The sequence below is a fragment of the Vicia villosa genome, linkage group LG2, assembly GCF_029867415.1.
Source record: "Vicia villosa cultivar HV-30 ecotype Madison, WI linkage group LG2, Vvil1.0, whole genome shotgun sequence".
NCBI lineage: Eukaryota > Viridiplantae > Streptophyta > Magnoliopsida > Fabales > Fabaceae > Vicia > Vicia villosa.
Genome location: NC_081181.1, coordinates 126478972 through 126497447, shown reverse-complemented (window position 1 = coordinate 126497447; position 18476 = coordinate 126478972). Strand labels below are relative to the sequence as shown.

The 18476-nt window shown below is 33.1% G+C and overlaps 2 protein-coding genes and 1 long non-coding RNA gene across 5 annotated transcripts; 2 read left to right on the top strand and 1 right to left on the bottom strand.

The window, feature by feature from the left end:
- Positions 1-3781: 3781 nt before the first annotated feature.
- LOC131646756 (histone H2A.Z-specific chaperone CHZ1-like) lies at positions 3782-5236 on the bottom strand. Its single transcript, XM_058916719.1, has 3 exons — positions 5088-5236; positions 4699-5000; positions 3782-4590 (listed from the first exon to the last, which is right to left on the bottom strand). Exons 1-3 carry the CDS (start codon positions 5137-5139, stop codon positions 4057-4059), a joined length of 888 nt encoding a protein of 295 aa, XP_058772702.1. The 5' UTR covers positions 5140-5236; the 3' UTR covers positions 3782-4056.
- A 6416-nt stretch (positions 5237-11652) lies between these two features.
- On the top strand, positions 11653-13785 carry LOC131649958 (uncharacterized). The gene is made up of 3 exons (XM_058919700.1): positions 11653-11893; positions 12858-13104; positions 13257-13785. The coding sequence occupies exons 1-3, from the start codon at positions 11653-11655 to the stop codon at positions 13783-13785; spliced, it is 1017 nt and encodes a 338-aa protein (XP_058775683.1).
- A 549-nt stretch (positions 13786-14334) lies between these two features.
- On the top strand, positions 14335-17336 carry LOC131646755 (uncharacterized). 3 transcript variants are annotated; one of them, XR_009297622.1, is made up of 9 exons: positions 14335-14447; positions 14543-14667; positions 14964-15058; positions 15146-15244; positions 15335-15505; positions 15619-15667; positions 15747-15809; positions 15904-16027; positions 16434-17326. It is a non-coding gene; the product is annotated as an uncharacterized LOC131646755 (long non-coding RNA). The 3 variants fall into 3 exon arrangements; XR_009297621.1 differs by having other exon boundaries at positions 14393-14667; positions 16569-17336; XR_009297620.1 differs by having other exon boundaries at positions 14394-14667; positions 16434-17328.
- The last annotated feature ends 1140 nt before the right edge of the window (positions 17337-18476 follow it).

Here is an 18476-nt window from a genome sequence, read left to right as displayed (position 1 = left end):
TGACCGTGTGATTTTGGGTTCTCAGCATGAATATAAAAATTTTGCTCTTTTTTTTTTCATTAAAAAAAATAAAACCAGCAATAATTTGTTGATAATGAAAGTTATTTAAAAATTATTTTCAAATGAATTAAAGGAAAACAATATAACCTATCTTGTTATATAGTGGTAGACTAAAAATAAATTTTGAATAGTTGTAATATAACATAAAATTGAACTTCTTTCAGGAGATGTAACATTAAAGTTCGATTTGGATTCAACAATCAAGACATTGCTAAGGTTGTTGATTTCTTAAAATTGAATTCCAATCAAGTGAATGATCCATATTTCAATATTGAATTAAAATGCAAAATTTAAGAATGTTATGTCTTTCATAAATATTTTATTTATGAAGCTGATTCTTCAAATGCAATCCATTCATCTATTAATTGCTATTTTTCTTGCAACCACATTTTTGAATCTGAAACAAATTATATTAAATGTTAACAATGATACAATTTTGCACCAAGAAAAATGTGCATAGTATTACGCTTCAAATGGGTAGAGGAACTCTACTGTTATCGGTTTTCCAATTTGTTACTGAACTTTGTATCAACATTAAAACTTATGTTATATGGAAACACATTCTGAGTAGAACTGAGAATAAGTTGTGTCATTTTCTTTTATTAAAGTTTGAGTCTGAACTAATCACTTTTCAAATAAGCAACCTATTACTCCCTCATCTTAAAATAAGTGTCATAGTGAATACTTTCACATAGATTAAAAAAAATGCAATAAATAAAAGAGAGAGAATAAGAATATTACCAAATTATCTTTATTGTCGTAAGGTGAGAGAAATAGTAAATTATGAATATTAATTAAAGAATATAATTATAAGAAAAAGAATTAAAATTGCATTGAGAACTGAAAACGACACTTATAAATAAAAGAGAGAGAATAGGAATATAATTGTAAGAAAAAGAATTAAAATTGCATTCAGAACTGAAAACGACACTTATTTTGGAACAAATAATTTTTATAAATGCGATATTTATTTTGGGACAGAAGGAGTATTTATTTTAAAGTTTATTTTATGCTAATCTCAAATGCCGTAACAAATTAATCTTGTGGTCGACAACTATTTTTAGACATTGTACCTGAATCGAACTGATCATGGTATTAAATGTCTCATTCTTTGATAGGGGAGATTTTAAGACCAAACTATTATGGGTGTCGAACAATTCCAAGTCTCCATCTCTCATAACCACTCAAAATCCTTTTTTGACCAGCTATCCTACACATAGTAGATTGTCCTTCTTGCAAGGTATATAGAGTACATATTTGATCATAACATTTGCTGTGTTGCTCATTTTAATAACTATCTTGTCAGTACCTTCTGCTTCCAACGAGCTATTATCCGCAAGTTTGACCTTGCTCTTCTTCAACTTATTGAAATCTACCAACCACACTTTTCTATCAGTCATGTGATTCAAACCGCCTATGTCGAGGAACTAGAGATTGGTGTCAACATGCTCATCTGCAACTGCAGCCATAACCACCATATCTTCAAAATAATTTAAATCTTGGCGTGCAAGGTTTACTCCTTCATCCTTGTCTTTTTCTCGCTCCCTTATCTTTCCTGTACCAAAAATTCTTGGCCAAGTGACTCCACTTTTTAGAGTTACAACACTACATATATTTTTTTTTCTCTTCTTTGCCTTTTTTCTAGGAGTTCCCTTCTCTTATTTTTGAGGATTCAAAAGTCATATCATCAACTTTATGCTTTTGAGGGTTCAACCAAGACTTTTTGCTTTGAGTCTTGTCTCTTTTGCCTTTGAATTTGTTGGAACCACCATGCTTCTTTCATGTATGAAACTACAGAGCTTATATCGAATCTTAATCCTTTTTCCTCTCGGCAATCCGTAACTCATGCACCTTCAACGAAGCAAACAAATCTTCCAGTTTCATTGTGTCAAGATTGGATTCTTGAATAGCTACAATAATGTGATCAAAGTGCAAGGTTAATGTACACATTACCTTCTCAACTATCATCTTGTCAGTAAGGGTTTCACCATAACTTTTCATTAGATGAACAAGATTATGCACCTTCGACACATAGCCTGCAATCTTTTCTTCTTCTCTAGTCAACAGTAATTCACATTTTTTTCACAACGTTTGTAATTCGACGAATTTAACCTTTTCACCTCCATCGTAATACTTGACAAGAATATCCCATGGCTCATTCGTCGATTCAACATGAGAAATCCGACCAAAGTTTGCCGCATCTACTGCCGACTGGATACTATATGCAACCTTGCAATCTTTCTCCTTAGCATCTTTGTGGATGACTCTCTGAGCATCGGTTGTATTGTCAGCAAGCTCAGACACACCATTATTGATTATTTTTATGGTTTCATAGAAGTCGAACAATGATTGCATTTGTTTTCTCCATCAGATCCAATTTTTTCCGTCAAAAATTGAAAGAAAATTCATAATGCCATTGGTACCATTAATTCCTGCGCAGTTGCAATTCACGATCTCTGGAAACACGACAACCAACACGAAGTTCATGAAAACACGATCAAGAAACGAAATGGAAGTTCTAGGTATCAATTTGTTAGTGCGCGAGACACTTTAGTGAGGAGAGAGAGTGAAGTGATTATTATTATTATTGACTTGAATATAAAATTGATTTACAATATGTTTATATACATGCATGTGACTTGTAGACTAAGTAACAATCCCTAAACTCTAACTAACTTTGACTTGAGTTACACAACTTTGATTATATCACAACAATGTGACTTGTAGACTAAGTAACAAACCCTAAACTCAAACTAACTTGGGCTTGAGTTACACAATTTGGATTATATCACAACAAGGAAAAGTGGAACATTGACTTGTTTCAAAATTGGTCCACTATTGAGATGCTGAGAAAGGCGAGTTGTGACAGAGAGATTATGAGTTTTTTTGTTAGCGATGCCTATTATTATCTATTATAATTTCATACTGTGATTACTATTGATATCAACTAGAATAATATTTGAAAGTGGAAAGGCACCTATTTGATCCAAACGTTCACTTGGCTTATATCACATGTGTTAAGATTGATTAAAAATATACATGTTGATACTCTATATGGTGGAGCATGATTGTCGGTAAAGACAATGAAAGTTAATGTATTATTTTTCAATGAAGATGAAGATTGTTGGGTTTGGTTGAAAATATATATGTTGAAGAAGTCTCACATCGCTTAGTTGAGTGAAGGAAGATGAAGATCTAAGGCTTAGTTAAATATTTGTTTTGAAGGGCGTGAATGTACTGGGGTCTTGAGGTATTTGAGGGTATATTACTTTACACTTATTATCTGGTTGTCTATTGACAATTTTTTCTTCGATTTTATAGTTTTCACGTTAATCCATGTTGTTATTTTATTCTTCTTTTTTCTCTATGTTTGTTATTTTTCCAACAACATGCGTGTCTTTTAACAAACAATGGAAATATTGAATTCATATTACATATTTTTATAGCGCATTGGAGATTGTGTGCGTAAGTCTTTTGTTCATACTAGGGATCAAAATTGGATTTAATTATTATGAACTTACAAGAGAGTTTTACTTCCATTGATGATGCAGAGGCTTATTCAATTCTATGATTCTTCAAGAAAATGGGTGGAGGGGGAAGGAAATTGAATTATGCGATACTTTTAAGTCACACTACTGAGAGACGTGGACAATGTTGCATTGGCAAGAGAGAATCAAATTTAGCCTTCCGTGAGAATACAGGAAAATAGTTCAACTTAAATTTATTTTACTAATCACATTTTGCACAATTTCAATGTTTCACTATTGAGATGGTTAATTCTACCTTGAACAAAACTCAGAAAGTGAAAAATTCTACCTTGAACAAAACTCAGAAAGAACAAAATCACATTGTTCAAATTCTACAAAACACTATAGTTGGATTGGAGCAACATTTTTATTCAGTTATGGAATTGTAAAATTGAGAAGACCACAAAAACTGTGGTCATTCATAGCCTTCAAAACAAACAAAACAATGCAAAAAATATGAAATCACAAATCAGATTTTTCCCTCTTCCTCCTCCTCAGAAAAACGAAGATGTTTCCCTTTCGGCGTTGGCAATCCCTTCAAACGCAACACATTAGACTCATCAACACTTTCATCTTCCTCTTCTTTCACAATCTCATCATCACTGTCATAAACAAACCTTGTATGTTTCCCAGCAAATTTGGGAACCGCCTTTTCATTCACATTCACCTTGTTCAACCCTTCACACAGTTCATCAAGCCCAAAACCACATTCATATTCTTCTTCACCAGCATCATAATAGTCCTCTTCATCCTCATCATCCTCATTATCATCTTCCTCAGCTATCTCATCCTCCACATCATCTTCATCATTGATGCTTTCATTCACTTGCATTGACCAGATAGAAGCATCATCATCAACACTGCAGCTTCCAACACAGCTTCCTTGTGTTGTTATCTCCTGATAACTCACCTCAGAGTTGCATTCTTCAGAAACTTGAGATTTCTCAGAGAAATCCAACGATTTTGCTATCTCATACTTTTCATCTTCCTCCATATTCACCACCTGAAATCAATCAAAAAACTGATAAATAAGAATTACAATTCATGAAAACATTCAAGAAAACATTCAAGAAAACAAAAGAAAGATTATATATTCATCAAAGAATTGAACCTGAGAAAGTGATTGTTGTTGATGAACAACAGAAGAGTTGATTGAAGGCAACCCATCATCCAGAGCCTCTTCTTGCACCATCTGCATGAGAGTCTTGGCTTGACCTCTCAGCAAGGCTTCGCCGGAACCCGGCGTGTTCTTCACTCGGCTAGCCTTAGGCTTCGCCGACGGTGTGTCAAGATTGCCACCGTTGGCGAGGCCGACGATCGGTGAATCGTTGGTCATGTCCATCAATGCACATCGATCTTGCTGTTGTTGTGGCTTTGATTTCGACATAGTCTTTTCGGAATCCTCGAATTTTCCTGCAAAAAACAAGATTATAAAGATTAGTGATACTGGTGAAAGAATTTGAAAGCGATGAAAGAAGAGAAAGAGAGAAGATTACTGACTTGAGAGTGGAATGGTGTTGGTGAATCTGGTTGTGGATGATGGGGTTTCCATTGGAATGAAAAAGTTGAAAGCTTTGTGGGAAATTTGCAGAGAGAGAAAAAGATCGAATCGAACGAATGAATGATAGGGAATGTGGTAAAAGTGTATTATATAGAAAAGAATGAATGTGACCGTTGTGGCGTGCGCGTTTCCCAGAAAGGAAGTAGCCGTTGGTTTCTTCTTTTGAATTAGGGTTTTTTTTCTTTATTTGGGCTGCTCGGCCCAATGCGGATTTTTAGTGGGTTATTAGTATGCAAGGGTCTTGTTCTACGTGAATTTTGGTAAGCAGATTTCTTTTCTCAATGCTTGTGTATTGGAACACACATCTAAAAAATTTAAAAATATCTTAGAAATTTTCGGAGATACATTTTTAGACGCATCATGAATTATTTTTTGTCAAAAATTGGTTTGGAAATTCCTCCAATTTACAGGTTACCTACCACCAGGACTGTGCTTTAAGATGTTTCCTCCGATTCTTGGTTGGCACGTCTATGTTTGTGGAAACTAGGAGGCCACATGCTTGGTATCCATGTACTCTGAGCGGATGTTCTTTTTGGATGACAAAGCAAATGAAAGCTCCTACACTCTGTTAACGGTAATTTGCATAGCCACTATTAATTTTAAAACAACTTTTTTTACACTTGATACACATGTATTTTTTCTTATTCATTTTCAGAGATAGATCCTATCACACTTTCTCTGCTTACATGTGTTTGATTGTGTGTTAGGGTATATTGAAGATTACCCATGTGCCTTCCTGTATTTCCCACGTAGAAGGGAATGATATTATGCGACCATTCCGTGTGTATATTGACAAGACTCAACATGATGACATCGATTGAACACCATACATTACTCTACATGACACTATTCCCTTCAACCCTATTTCAAATTACTCTGGGAGACTGGTAAGTGGGAGTAATTGGATTTGTGCAGATCAATTTAAGATCCCCCTTGATGGCTGCTCCTATCACCATTGTTCGGAAACATCTTGATGACATACTTGCAGATTACGAGAGTTATTTGGTACTAGAGGTGTATCAGAGTATGTCACCCACCAGTGGCATTATGTTGAGGGTTACATGACTTTCTTCTATCATGTGTCACACCTTGTAATGACATCAGTTGCTTCTAGATGTCCACCTAGTTCTGCTCATGAGGATATCGTGGATAATAAGCAGGCTAGAGCTGACCGTGTCGTTGATGTGTTGCCGATCTGTTAGAATATTATGAGGATTGCAAGAGAGGACATAGAGAATGAGTTGTTTGAGAGAGGTGGCGATGATACAGTTGACCAAGCACGTTCCATTCTTATTGAGGCACGGAGTGCCTTGGGTTACCGGCGGCAGAGGAGGAGTCGGGATTAGGATTAGGCATACGCAGTAGGTTATGCCTTTTTATGTATTTTAATATGTTTTCCAGTATTTTCCATACTTTGAGAACTATGTTTGTAATATTATGACATGTTTTTTTTTAATTATTAATGCATTACTCTATTTCAAGATTTTAATGGTTGAATCAAATTATGGACTACGTCAATGTTAGTTAGATTAAAATGACTTTAGATTAAAAAAAATACAAACTGGGAAAAATGTTTATGCCCACACTTCATGCAAGGTAGTTTTCGGAAATGCATATCTGAAATTACCTCAGAAATATTCAAAGATGTATATCCAAAAATTTTAGTGAGTGAATAAATGATAATTCTCATTGAAAAATATTGGGAAAATGGGTTCATGAATGTTTTCAAAGATGCATCTCCAAATACACCTCAGCAATATTTACAGATTTATCTCCAAATCAAAATTTAACAAAAATGATTCATGGTGCGTTCCGAGATACATCTCTAAAAAAAATTTCAGAGATATATTTTATTGTACAAGGGTGAAAAAAGAAATTACCAAAAAAAATTATACCACTAATTGCCCTAATAAACAACTTTAAATAATTGTATAATTGATTTGTTAATAAATGATCTTTATGTTTTGTCTTCTTCTTATATTCTAACACCTTTTAATTGTGAGAAGGTGAAATTTCGAATTCCAATTCAAATTGTTACTTAATGAAGAATAGTATTTAACATTAAATCAAAAGAGACATCACATATTTTAACACAAGAGACACTACATATTCATCGAATCAATTCTCATTCACACACTTTTCAAAAAAAAATTCCATAAGGCGTGTGATTCCCTAACACAAATTACTATAATTTTTTTCAGAAGTGTTTATTTGAATATATAGGTACTAGGTCAATAGTTAATTTTTTTTATTAAAAAAATACAATTGTATTAGTATGTGTTTCGTTCGAGGTAAATGGAGGGGAGAAGAGGGGATATTTAAAATAAAATGTGTTTGGTGTAATTTTTAGATGGGGAGAGGGGGAATGGGAGCAAAATCCCTCCAAATTACACTTTTTGCATTGAATAGGGGGGATTCGGAGGGGGAGGAAATGTGACAGTTGATAATTAATAAATTAATATATTTACTAAAATATCCTTGATTTTATTTTTTTATTTGAAAGTTATTTTTTTCTCTCGTGTTCCTGTGTTTTTTTTGTGAGTTTTCTCTATTGCTTCTGTCAATTTATTATAATTATTTTTTACCTTCAAATTATTATTTTTATTTAACAAAAATTATAATTACTGTAATTTTTAAATTTATGTTTATTTATATTATTTTTTTAAATTTTGTTATGTATTCTATTATATATATTTATATGCATCGGATCAGTTTTTTTAATCAATCGTCCAAAATTAAATTAAATCTCATGTAATTTTATCTTTGAATCGAATGAGTTATTATCTCAAAATCAATTCAAACCAAATCACAAGTAAGTTTATCTTGATAACGAATGAGTTATTACCATAAAATCGATTTAGATGTACTTGGTAACACTCCTAATCCTAATTATGTGTGTTTAGATTAATGGAAAACTCATTTAATATTTTGACAATATAGGTAAGATTTCTTTTGTATTCTCATTAATACCATTATATTTGTAACAAATTTTGATTTTTCCTTAAAATGATTTTAAAGGAATTTTTTAAGGAAAGATATTAAGGGGAACTTAAATACTCTTTTATGACATTAAATGTACATACTAAAAGATGATATTATATAATACTACATAATTAAAGTAGTTAATACTTTCTAAGTTTAATAACTAAATACAACGACCTTAAAAATTGATTGTCAAGAATGATAAAGCTTTAAAACAAGTTATTACTTTACCTTGTAGTACAAATAAGAACATCTTCAATGGTAGTATTTTTTAATAAGTTCTCCAACTAGACATCAATATAATAATTAATTATTGAATCAATTTGTCATGTCATAGTAGAGTTGTATTGCAATGCAACTAGTAAAAATTGTGGTACCCAATCAAATTAATTTATAAGGTAAAGTTGTGGGACTCATTTGAATTACACCAATAAAATAAATATTAAATAAATTATTTTGAGATATATGGCTGGTGGGACGCATAAAAAACTCAAAAATAAGTTGCACCATTGAAAATGATCTAATAACAATTTAAATTTGCCACCAAATAAAAGGAAGCATATCATTATAATAATTTTTTATTTGAGGTAAAATTGTTAGTGCAAATAATATTCATTCCATTCAGTAACCATCATCCAATTATGATTAACTTCTTCACAAAACTCTAATATAATCAAGAGGAACAAACCTAACAAATTAAACAATTAAATATGCAATACTAATACTAACACACAACCAAAAACACTAACATTCTAGTGTGTTTCATTGACAACGAAGATGAACATCCAAATCCAAAAGTTCTTTACAACCACTTCAACAACAAGATTTCAGTCATTTCAGCGGTTGGAATCGACGAGCTGAATTGGCAAAGAGATTAGTGTCGAGACAAAATCAATAATTTAAGTGTTGTAATCAGTTATTACGGGATTATAATTGGTTGTAGACTTGTAGTTGTGTTGAAAATGACAAGAAGCCAAAATAGGAAGGTTTTGTTTGCTGGTATAACCAGTTACACATTCGGAGTAACTGAACACCATTGTGTTGTGTTTTAAGTTTAGAAACAGCGGTAGCCGATTACATGTTTAGCGTAATCGGTTACAAGCAGACATTCTGTTATTTTAGTTTGTTGTTTCTTGTATTCCAATCAATTGTAATTTGTACATACCCAAGGAGTATCTCAATCAGTGTTAATGTGCATTCTCACTCTCAATTATACTCTCTTTAATTTTCTCACTCTCCCTCTCCACACTCAATTACTCAATTTCACCAACGTTGTGGTTTCAAGTTCTAACATTTGTCATTAAGAGCTTGGTTCGATCCACCAAACACCTAGTGTGCAACATGAATTATGTCTCCAATGAAAGAATTCTTGCAAACTTACCCATCCTTGATGCGAAGAATTACGACAAAAGGTCCAAGCAAATGAAGGTGTTGTTTTGCTACCAAGATGTTCTTGAAGTGATCAAGAACGGTTTGAGTCCTCTCGTCGAAGGTACAACGGATGCACAACGAGCATCGCATAAGGAAGAAAAAAAGAAAAATTTCAAGTCGTCGTTTTTAATCCATCAATGTGTTGATATAAATAATTTTGAGAAAGTTGATGATTGAGAATCATCGAATCAAGCGTGGGAAATCTTGGAGAAGGCATACGCATGAGATGACAATGTGAATGTTGTAAGGCTATTAACTCACAAACGTCAACTTGAGTTGATTCAAAAGGAGGAGAAGGAGACCATCAATGATTTCACGATGAGAATTAATCACTTGGTGAACCAAGTAAAAGCATGTGGAGAAACTGTTACGGACCAGTATGTTATTGCAAAAATCTTGTGTTCTTTGACGACACGATTTGATAACGATTGAGAAATCGAAGGATCTTGCGACAATGAACAAATAGGAGCTACAAAACTCTCTTGAGATACATGAGCAGGGAATGGAGGAGAGAAATGGTGATAAGGGAAAAGTGAAGATCACTTTACAAGCTTGTTTTAATGAGAAAGACAAGAAATCGAAGGAAAAGGGGCCCATGAAGAGTAGAGGAAATTTTCATAATTGAAATTTCGTTATAGGAGATAGATGTTGGACACAATGTCTGAGACAATGTATACAACCAAGTTATGAGTTATGACAATTTAATTAAACAAGATGATGAAGCAGAAAAGCAATAAAGTATACAATAATTGTTAACTCAGTTCAGTGCAAACCACACCTATATCTAGGGGCATTCAACCCAAGAAAAGAAATTCACTATCAATAGTATTAATACAATTAGTCTAACATGAACACACCTTGTCCACTGCCTATTCCTAATACTACTCAATAACTTTCTATTTAGGACTCCTCCTAAATATAAGAACCTCTCTCACTTTCTCTCAATCACCAACCCTGGTGATTAACTTTAATAAACAACTTAAATAATACTGAATTACAACTCAACTAAATAAACCAACATTACCAATCATTACTTGGTCCAGTGGTGATTGGCGCTGGACTTGGTAGGGAGAACTACAGTTCGATTCCCTGCAAATGCAATCAGGAGGGGTTTGAACCACTTGATGTCAGAACTGACCCCTGAACCGGACTAAACCAGTGTTGAAAACACAAAAAAACCAACATTATGCCTTATGATCTGAATGTAGGCACTAGCGTGATATACAAGCAACAAAACAAACATGGACTCAAATAAAAATCTAACATAAAGATCTTCAATTAAGCTCGTGGTCTTCAAAGTTATAATGAGTATCCTTAAATAACGATCTATAGCTGGGCTTTTCTCCAATGAAAATTTAAATTGCAATACCATATATGGTGGAGATTTGGTTAAGATGTGTTTTTCCAAAACAACTCCATTAAAAGATTTAATTTGATTTGAATTCAAATTTAAATCTCCATAATTTAAATTTGATATTATTACATTATCAAACAAATCTAATCAACCAGATTGCTAAAAATAGCAACAAGTTAATCAAAAACGAATCTAGAAGTGCTCTCAGAAATCACCGAAAAATGTGCCAAAGCTAGAACTGTAGCAAGGGCCAGTTGTGCCACACCTGCTAGAATATCATGTCCCACATGTGTCCTTTTTTCTCCAAAACATCATGTACACTCCATGTTGGTTTGTAATTGTATAATGTAGCCAATCCAAAAGGAACAATATGAATTTTAATGGAAGAGAATCCTAAAATTCCAAGAATTCGGCTTGTCAAAAGGGTGAGAGAAATTGCAACAAGAATGGTGGTTAAGGCAACTTTAGAGGTGAAAGGAAAAGGATTGATACGAGTAAGATTTAATGCTTTGTTTGTCAAAAGTTTGGTCATTTTTCAAGAGAGTGCAATGCGAACAAGAAGGAACCTCAAGTGACTAAAGCCAAGGTTGCAAGACAAGAGTTTGATGAGGAGAACTCACTCTTGGTCATGATAACAGAGGGAGAGTGTAACATCAACAGGTTGAGAGACAACATAAATAATAGTTTTCAATGCTCCAAAACCATGTTATAATCAGTTACATGCATAAGAAAATGCAATGGTGATTTTTAAAGAAGCAATGCCATGCAATGATCAATGGTATTTGGACTCTGGATGTTCTACTCATATGATGGGAAGGAAATATTGGATTGTCACAATAAATCATGTTGTGAAAAACAAAGTGAAGTTGGCGGATAAGACCATTATAGCGGCGAAAGATACCGATGATGTATCAATCGAGAGAAGGGATGATACAAGTTCTTTGATAAAGAATGTGTTGTACATTCTCGGAATCAAGGGTAACCTTCTAAGTATCGGCTAATTACTTGAGAAGGGTTACAATATTCGTATGGAAAACAAGGTGCTACGCATTATGGATGCAAACAGGGTTTTGTTCCTAAAAGCTCCTATTGCTGCCAATAGAACTTTCAAATTTGGGTTGAATGTTATGGGGCATAGGAGTCTTGCTACAGTGGCTAGTTGAGAAGAGTGGATATGGCACTATAGACTCAGGCATCTCAATTTTAGAGATCTCAATGCCTTGCAAATGAACATAATGGTAACGAGGCTTCCATTGATCAACATACCGACTGAGATTTTTGAAGAATGTATGCAAGCAATGCAACATAAGGGTAAATTCAACAAGGATGTAGGTTGTATAACCAAACGTCACCTTAAGGTGGTGTATTATGTTGTGTGTGGACCGATGCAAGTTGATTCGATTGTTAGCAATAGATATTTTATCACATTCATCGATGATCATAATAGAAAACTATGAATATAACTAATCAAGATAAAGGATGAGGTATTCAAAGTGTTTAAGAAGTTCAAGTCCATGATTGAAAGGCAAAGCGGTCACAAGTTCAAAGTTCTCAAAACGGATGGTGGAGGCGAATATGTCTCAAATGACTTTAGGAGATTTTGTGATCAATATGGAATAAGACATGAGGTAGTATCACCTTATACACCGCAACAAACCGGTATTTTCAAAAGGAAGAACCGATCGATTATGAACATGGTGAAAAACATGTTGAAAGGGAAGAACTTTCTAAAAGAGTTATGGGAGAAGCGACATCCCCAACTGCCTATTTGTTGATTAGGCGTTCAACAAAGAAGCTTGAAAAGATAACACTGGAGAAGGCATGGTCTGGATTTAAATCAAATATGAATCACTTGAGAGTTTTTGGTTCGGTAGTGTATCGACGTGTGTTAGGGAAACTTAGAAACAAGATGGATGATAAGGGATAATTGATGATTATGTAGGGTATCACTCTACTAGTGGTTATAAGTTGTATGATACGGAAAACAGAATGATTGTGATTAGCCAAGACGTCATTTTCAACAAAATCAAGCAATTGCAGCAACCGGTTACCAGCAAGCTGGTAACTGGTTACAATAGTGAAAAATCAATTTATGTAAAGTTGGAAAGTGCAGAACTAGCACTTGTTGAAGCCCGAATTGACAAAAAAGTGAGAAGATCAGCAAGGCAAAGAGGTTTGCCTCAAAGATTGTGAGTTATATTGAGACAACAAAGTCAGTTATGATGGTGATATCGTTCATTTTGCACTTATGGCCGAATCATAACCCATTAAAACGGAAGAGGCCTTGAGTGATCCAAAATGTATTTGTGCTATGGAGAAGGAGTTGGAATTGATTGAGAAGAACAAAACTTAGGTGGGAGTTGGTTGATATACCGGAAGGAAAGAAGCAAAGGCATATGCTTGAGAATTTTAAGAAGTTTGAAGTGGAGCATTGTAATGCTGCCGTTACGTCGGCTGAACCGATGCTGCAATTGTCGAAGAATGAGGATGAGCAAGATGTTAATCCAACTCAGTATAGGAGGCTGATTGGATCCTTGCGTTACTCGTGCAATACGCGGCTGGATTTTGTGAGTAGATTCATAGAGAGATCGAAAGTGTCTCACTTGGCAGCAGTCAAGAGGATTCTAAGATACGTAAAAGGATCTATTAGTTGCGGAATTCTCTTTCCCGCAATGGACACATGCAGAAAATGCAATGTGTTCGATTTTACCAATTCTAATTGGTGCGGAGATAAAGATGTTAGAAAATCTACAGTTGGATACATCTTTATGTTCAGTGAAACACCAATCTCGTGGTGTTTAAAGAAGAAACCTGTAATAACACTCTTTACTTGTGAGGACGAGTACATTACCGTTTCGTTATGTGTGTGAAGTCGTGTGGTCAATGACTCAAACAGTCCATATTGAATTAGTTGAATTGAACATTTTGAGGCATGTAGATTTTGAGCAATGGAAGGTTCTTGAATGCAAATCACTAGAACCACAGTCGCTTATCAATAGTCACATTCCAAAACCCATCACCGGATGCAATAGCATATCCTCTCCAGGTCAGGGAGGGAGAAAAGCCATTGTTAGATGAACCAATCATGTTTAGAATGAAGATGAATAAGAATCTTGAGGAGCTAGACTAAATAGACTTGCAAAGGAGAAACCTATGAAATGATGTACTTGCATAGAAATATTATTTGATTATTGTATTGTTGCTTTTAATGTGTGTATATGCTCAAAATGGCTCTTTGTCGTTTTTGCATTTGTTTATGTAGGGCTGGCTGGACAAAAGTTTACCGTCTGACTGTACCCGACCGGTCCGAAACCGAATTTGTGCCACGGATCGGTTTACTTCGGTTTCTGGATTTTTCTGGGCCATTGGATTGGATATCAACGGATATTATTGGTCGGATTCGGTTGTTAAAAATAGACCCGTCGGAATCCGATCCGAACCGAATATAGTGTAGTATATATATAATGCTTCAGTATTAGGGTTAATTACTATTCATTTCTCATTCTTTCACTAGCCTCCATTATCCTCACAAGTTAGGGTTTCCGCCTCCATTCCTTTTTCAGTTCTATGATCTCTTTCTTCTTCTCTTTTTTTCTTGAACTAACGATGTCGATTTGAATGTTTCAGGATTATAGTTACCGCCACCGTTGCGCTATGAAGCCGCCGTCACTACAACCATTACACAGTTTCCATCATCCTCACGACTCAAGCGCTTCCTCATCCTCACTAATCTCCTGATGCATATTTGGAAGGTATACCTAATTTCTCCGTTGAACCAGAGACTTCGTCTTTTTGAGAAGTTTAGTATATCTTATTCTTCAAAACAATAGATGGAACATTCAACCTTTTAGCTAGTTGTATGAGTTTTGTTGATGAGTCTTGATTAGCTAGTTGTATGGTAACATAGATCTGAAACGTTAGAAGTTGTTAAGAAACTATTGATTTGGTAACATAGATCTGATTTTTTTACATACTACCTTATCTTCTTCTTCTGTTTATCTTCATTGTTGTTTTGTTTAGATTTTTTTTTGTTTTTTTGTGAATGTAGGAGAACATACCCATTAATGAGGTTTTTGAGAATCTGAGATGTAGCAGAAGCAGAGGCTCACCATTTTTGGACAAAACAAGCTTGAGGAGAAGAGAGTACTTTTTTTTCATCAAGTTTTGCCCTATTTGGTTTTTGTTGTTGTTGAGTTTTTATGATGAATTTGCTTTGTGGATGATTTTTAGGAGAGTAATCTGTTGAAATTTTTGGGATTTATGTGGAATCCTCTCTCTTGGGTTATGGAGGTTGCTGCTATAATGGCTATAGCTCTTGCAAATGGAGGGGTCAGTGTATTTTTTTCAGCTTTTTGGGAGTTCTGTTTGAAGATTGATTTTGATTTTTTGTTGTTGTTTGTTTCTTGAATATTTGTGTAGGGCAAAGCTTAGGATTGACAAGTCTTGCCCTGAAAGCTAAAGTCTTTAATTTGAGGAGAACAATGTTGGTAATGCTGCTGCAGCTCTTATGGCTAGTCTCGCCCCGAAAGCTAAGGTCTTTAATTTGATGTCAACAAGGTATTTCCAAATGGTTGATATAATATCAACAAGGTAATCTTGATGAATATGAAATGCTTGTTGATTACTATTATTGATTACTACCGTGATAATTTTAGTCATTTTTTGTAATTGAATTTAATGTTTGTTGTATTGGAACTATACAGATAAACAAGTTCTATGGAAGCCAAAACAAGTAATAGTCTTTAGGACTAGGTAATTTACATCATATCATTTATCAATGTGATTAATTTACATCATCATATCTCTTTTAAATCTCTTATAATTTCACAAGGCAAAATGACATTGGTCTTTATGGAGCAAGGAGCTGCATCAGAGAGAAATGGAAGTATATAAAGTAGGTTTTATAACTACAATCAAGTTCTATGGCTGAAATCAAGTTTATGGTAGTGATATGGATAATAATTCATTGCTGTGTGATTTATTTGCAGGACAATCTGGCTAAAATCAAGATTTATGGCATTGATGTAGATGTTAATTTCAATGTCAGCAACAATAGTGAAAATATAAAGCAGTTTTGACTCTAGAAACATACTCCATGATTGTGTTTTTCAGGTGAATTCAACTCTCCATTATATGTTACTTTAATTTTAGCTTATTTTAATTACTTATAAAATATTTTATTTATTCATTTGGTTTTAGATTTGAATGATGGTAAAACAAAAAAAAGAGAACATAATTGATTTTTATGTTTTATGAATGAATTTGAGATTTTATGACTTTTAATGTTTGTGAGTCAATTTTGATTTTATGACTTTTAAGTTTTAATGTTTGTGAGTCAATTTTTTATTTTTGAATTTGAGACATTAAAGCATTTTATTTTTTGAGATATAAGACTCGAGCCTAAACAATTATGTGTCATATATATAACTCTCAAAGATTAGTCTCAAAGATTAGTTTATAGTTTGGTTGAGATTTTTTTATTGTATTGACCTTTTACTTTTAATTTTAAATTGTGCAGGTAGGAAGTTTACAGTAGTATGCAGTTTCTAATTCATTCAAAGAATGGTGTTAGATTCAAATATATTTGAGATAATTTCAAATTTGTATTGGTTTTGATTTTGTATTATGTTTTATTAATTTGTGATTTTTGTAGGTAGGGATTTACTTAATTTTTTGGATGATTTAGTATTCACGTTGAAAATATTTCACTGTAAAGGATGAACTCAAATGGCTCAAAATAGCCTCCTTAGCAAATAGTAATTAGTAGTTTTTAAATTCAAATAATTAATGTTTTTGTTTAATATAAAATCAGGTAATTTTCTATTTTTAAAAATAAATTAAATTTATATTGGATTGTAATTGGGCTGAAAATTTGAGTGGCCCAAATAAGCTTGTTAAAAAAAATTTAGAAAGTAGAAAAAAAATCAATTGAAGTTATAATTTGGTCTGAATTTTTTTACTGGCCCAACAAAGAAATCCGAAATAAACCGGGCCTGGTACCCGAACCCGTTTCAACCCGAATCCGAAAAAACCAACCATTAAATTGGTCGGAATTGGACCCTTAAATGTCATCCGAGAGTTGGGCCGGATTGAGGTTTTGGGCCCGAACCTGAACCATCCCGAACCGATGTCCACCCCTATTATGTATAATTTGTTAGGTTGTGGAATTTGTCAAAGTTAGTCCTGTATGAACATGTGTCATACATTTTCTAATGTTAGTTAAGAGTTAGGACCAACCCTTACTAGAAATATTGCTATTAATCTATTATTAAAAATAAAATTAAAAAATGAAGTTATACTTCTAAAGTGAAGTATATTTTTTTCACCAAACACACACCAGATTGGTCGGGACTCGTGAACACATGAGCTTGACTTAAGTATGATTCACATCAATATCATCATCTTTTTTAAAATATAGAGGAAAATCATTATTCAATACCACGTGGTTTTGTTTTGTTTTAATGATCTCTATCCACCAATAGTTTAATCAAAATTAAATACTATACGGGATGCTATTGTGGACTTTTTTTTTTTTTTATCCCTCTCCCACATTCATTCTTTTTGCACATGAATAAATAACATATTAATGAGCATCGCTAGAGTTCAACGTAGTTGGATCCTCTCTTTTCCTCCTTCCTTTTCCTTCACTCAAATAAGTGTAAAATAAAATAAGTGTAAAATAAAATAGACGATTAATAAAAAATTATAAATTAAATAAGAGAGATAAAATATAAGAAAGATAAAAAAAAATAAGTGAAAGAGAGAAGTGGAGAGAAGAATTGGAAGGAGAGAATCAAGTCCACAGTTCAAACACTTTAATGTATGATGATGTAATTTTTGTGTAACTTAAATATATTTACTACTTTTTTCTAGAATTAAATATATTTTAATTTTAAATTTTAGTCTCTAGCCAAATATCTTACCAAATAAATTTTAGTCTCTAGCAAAATATCTTACCAAACAATATATTGAGAATTTCTTTATTGATTCCCCTACGGGGAAAACCTCCCGCAAAAATTCCAAAATACCCCTCTTCAGAGATGCATCTCCGAAGTAAACTTTTTTAGATTTTTCCAGATTTCGGAGATGCATCTACGAAAAAAATCCCAATCATATATTTCTATTCTGATTCATATTTTAAAATTTTAAAATAATTTCAATTACAAAAAAATTAAAATAATTCCAATTATTAAAATGTAGTTATAAATAATTCCAATTCATGTTTCTACGGTTGATAATAATAATAAAATAGATCAAGTAAGAATAATGATAATAATAATGATAAAAAAAATTCATTTTTCATAATTAATTATGATAAAAAAATCATTTTTCTTAATTAATTATGATAAAAATATCATTTTTCATTTAGTTAAAAAAATTAAAAAAAGATTTTGTCTTAATTTTATTTAGTAAATGAATTTTATATAATTCAATTTACTTATTCAATAAAGAAATTCTCAAAATATTTTATTAAATAATAAATTGATGGGTCCATGATGTTGAGAATCAAGTGTGAATGTGGATAATAGTCCCACATTAGAAATGTATGTGGTGACTTGAG

What these genes read in the sequence shown, in the direction of transcription:
- LOC131646756 (XM_058916719.1), bottom strand. Translation starts at nt 5,139, where the DNA reads ATGGAAACCCCATCATCCACAACCAGATTCACCAACACCATTCCACTC. An exon ending in CAACACCATTCCACTCTCAA is followed by an intron (nt 5,001 to 5,087) that starts GTCAGTAATCTT and finishes TGTTTTTTGCAG; the next exon opens with GAAAATTCGAGGATTCCGAA. An exon ending in AACAACAATCACTTTCTCAG is followed by an intron (nt 4,591 to 4,698) that starts GTTCAATTCTTT and finishes GATTGATTTCAG; the next exon opens with GTGGTGAATATGGAGGAAGA.
- LOC131649958 (XM_058919700.1), top strand. Translation starts at nt 11,653, where the DNA reads ATGGTGATTTTTAAAGAAGCAATGCCATGCAATGATCAATGGTATTTG. An exon ending in GTACATTCTCGGAATCAAGG is followed by an intron (nt 11,894 to 12,857) that starts GTAACCTTCTAA and finishes ATGATTATGTAG; the next exon opens with GGTATCACTCTACTAGTGGT. An exon ending in AGAGGTTTGCCTCAAAGATT is followed by an intron (nt 13,105 to 13,256) that starts GTGAGTTATATT and finishes TTGATTGAGAAG; the next exon opens with AACAAAACTTAGGTGGGAGT.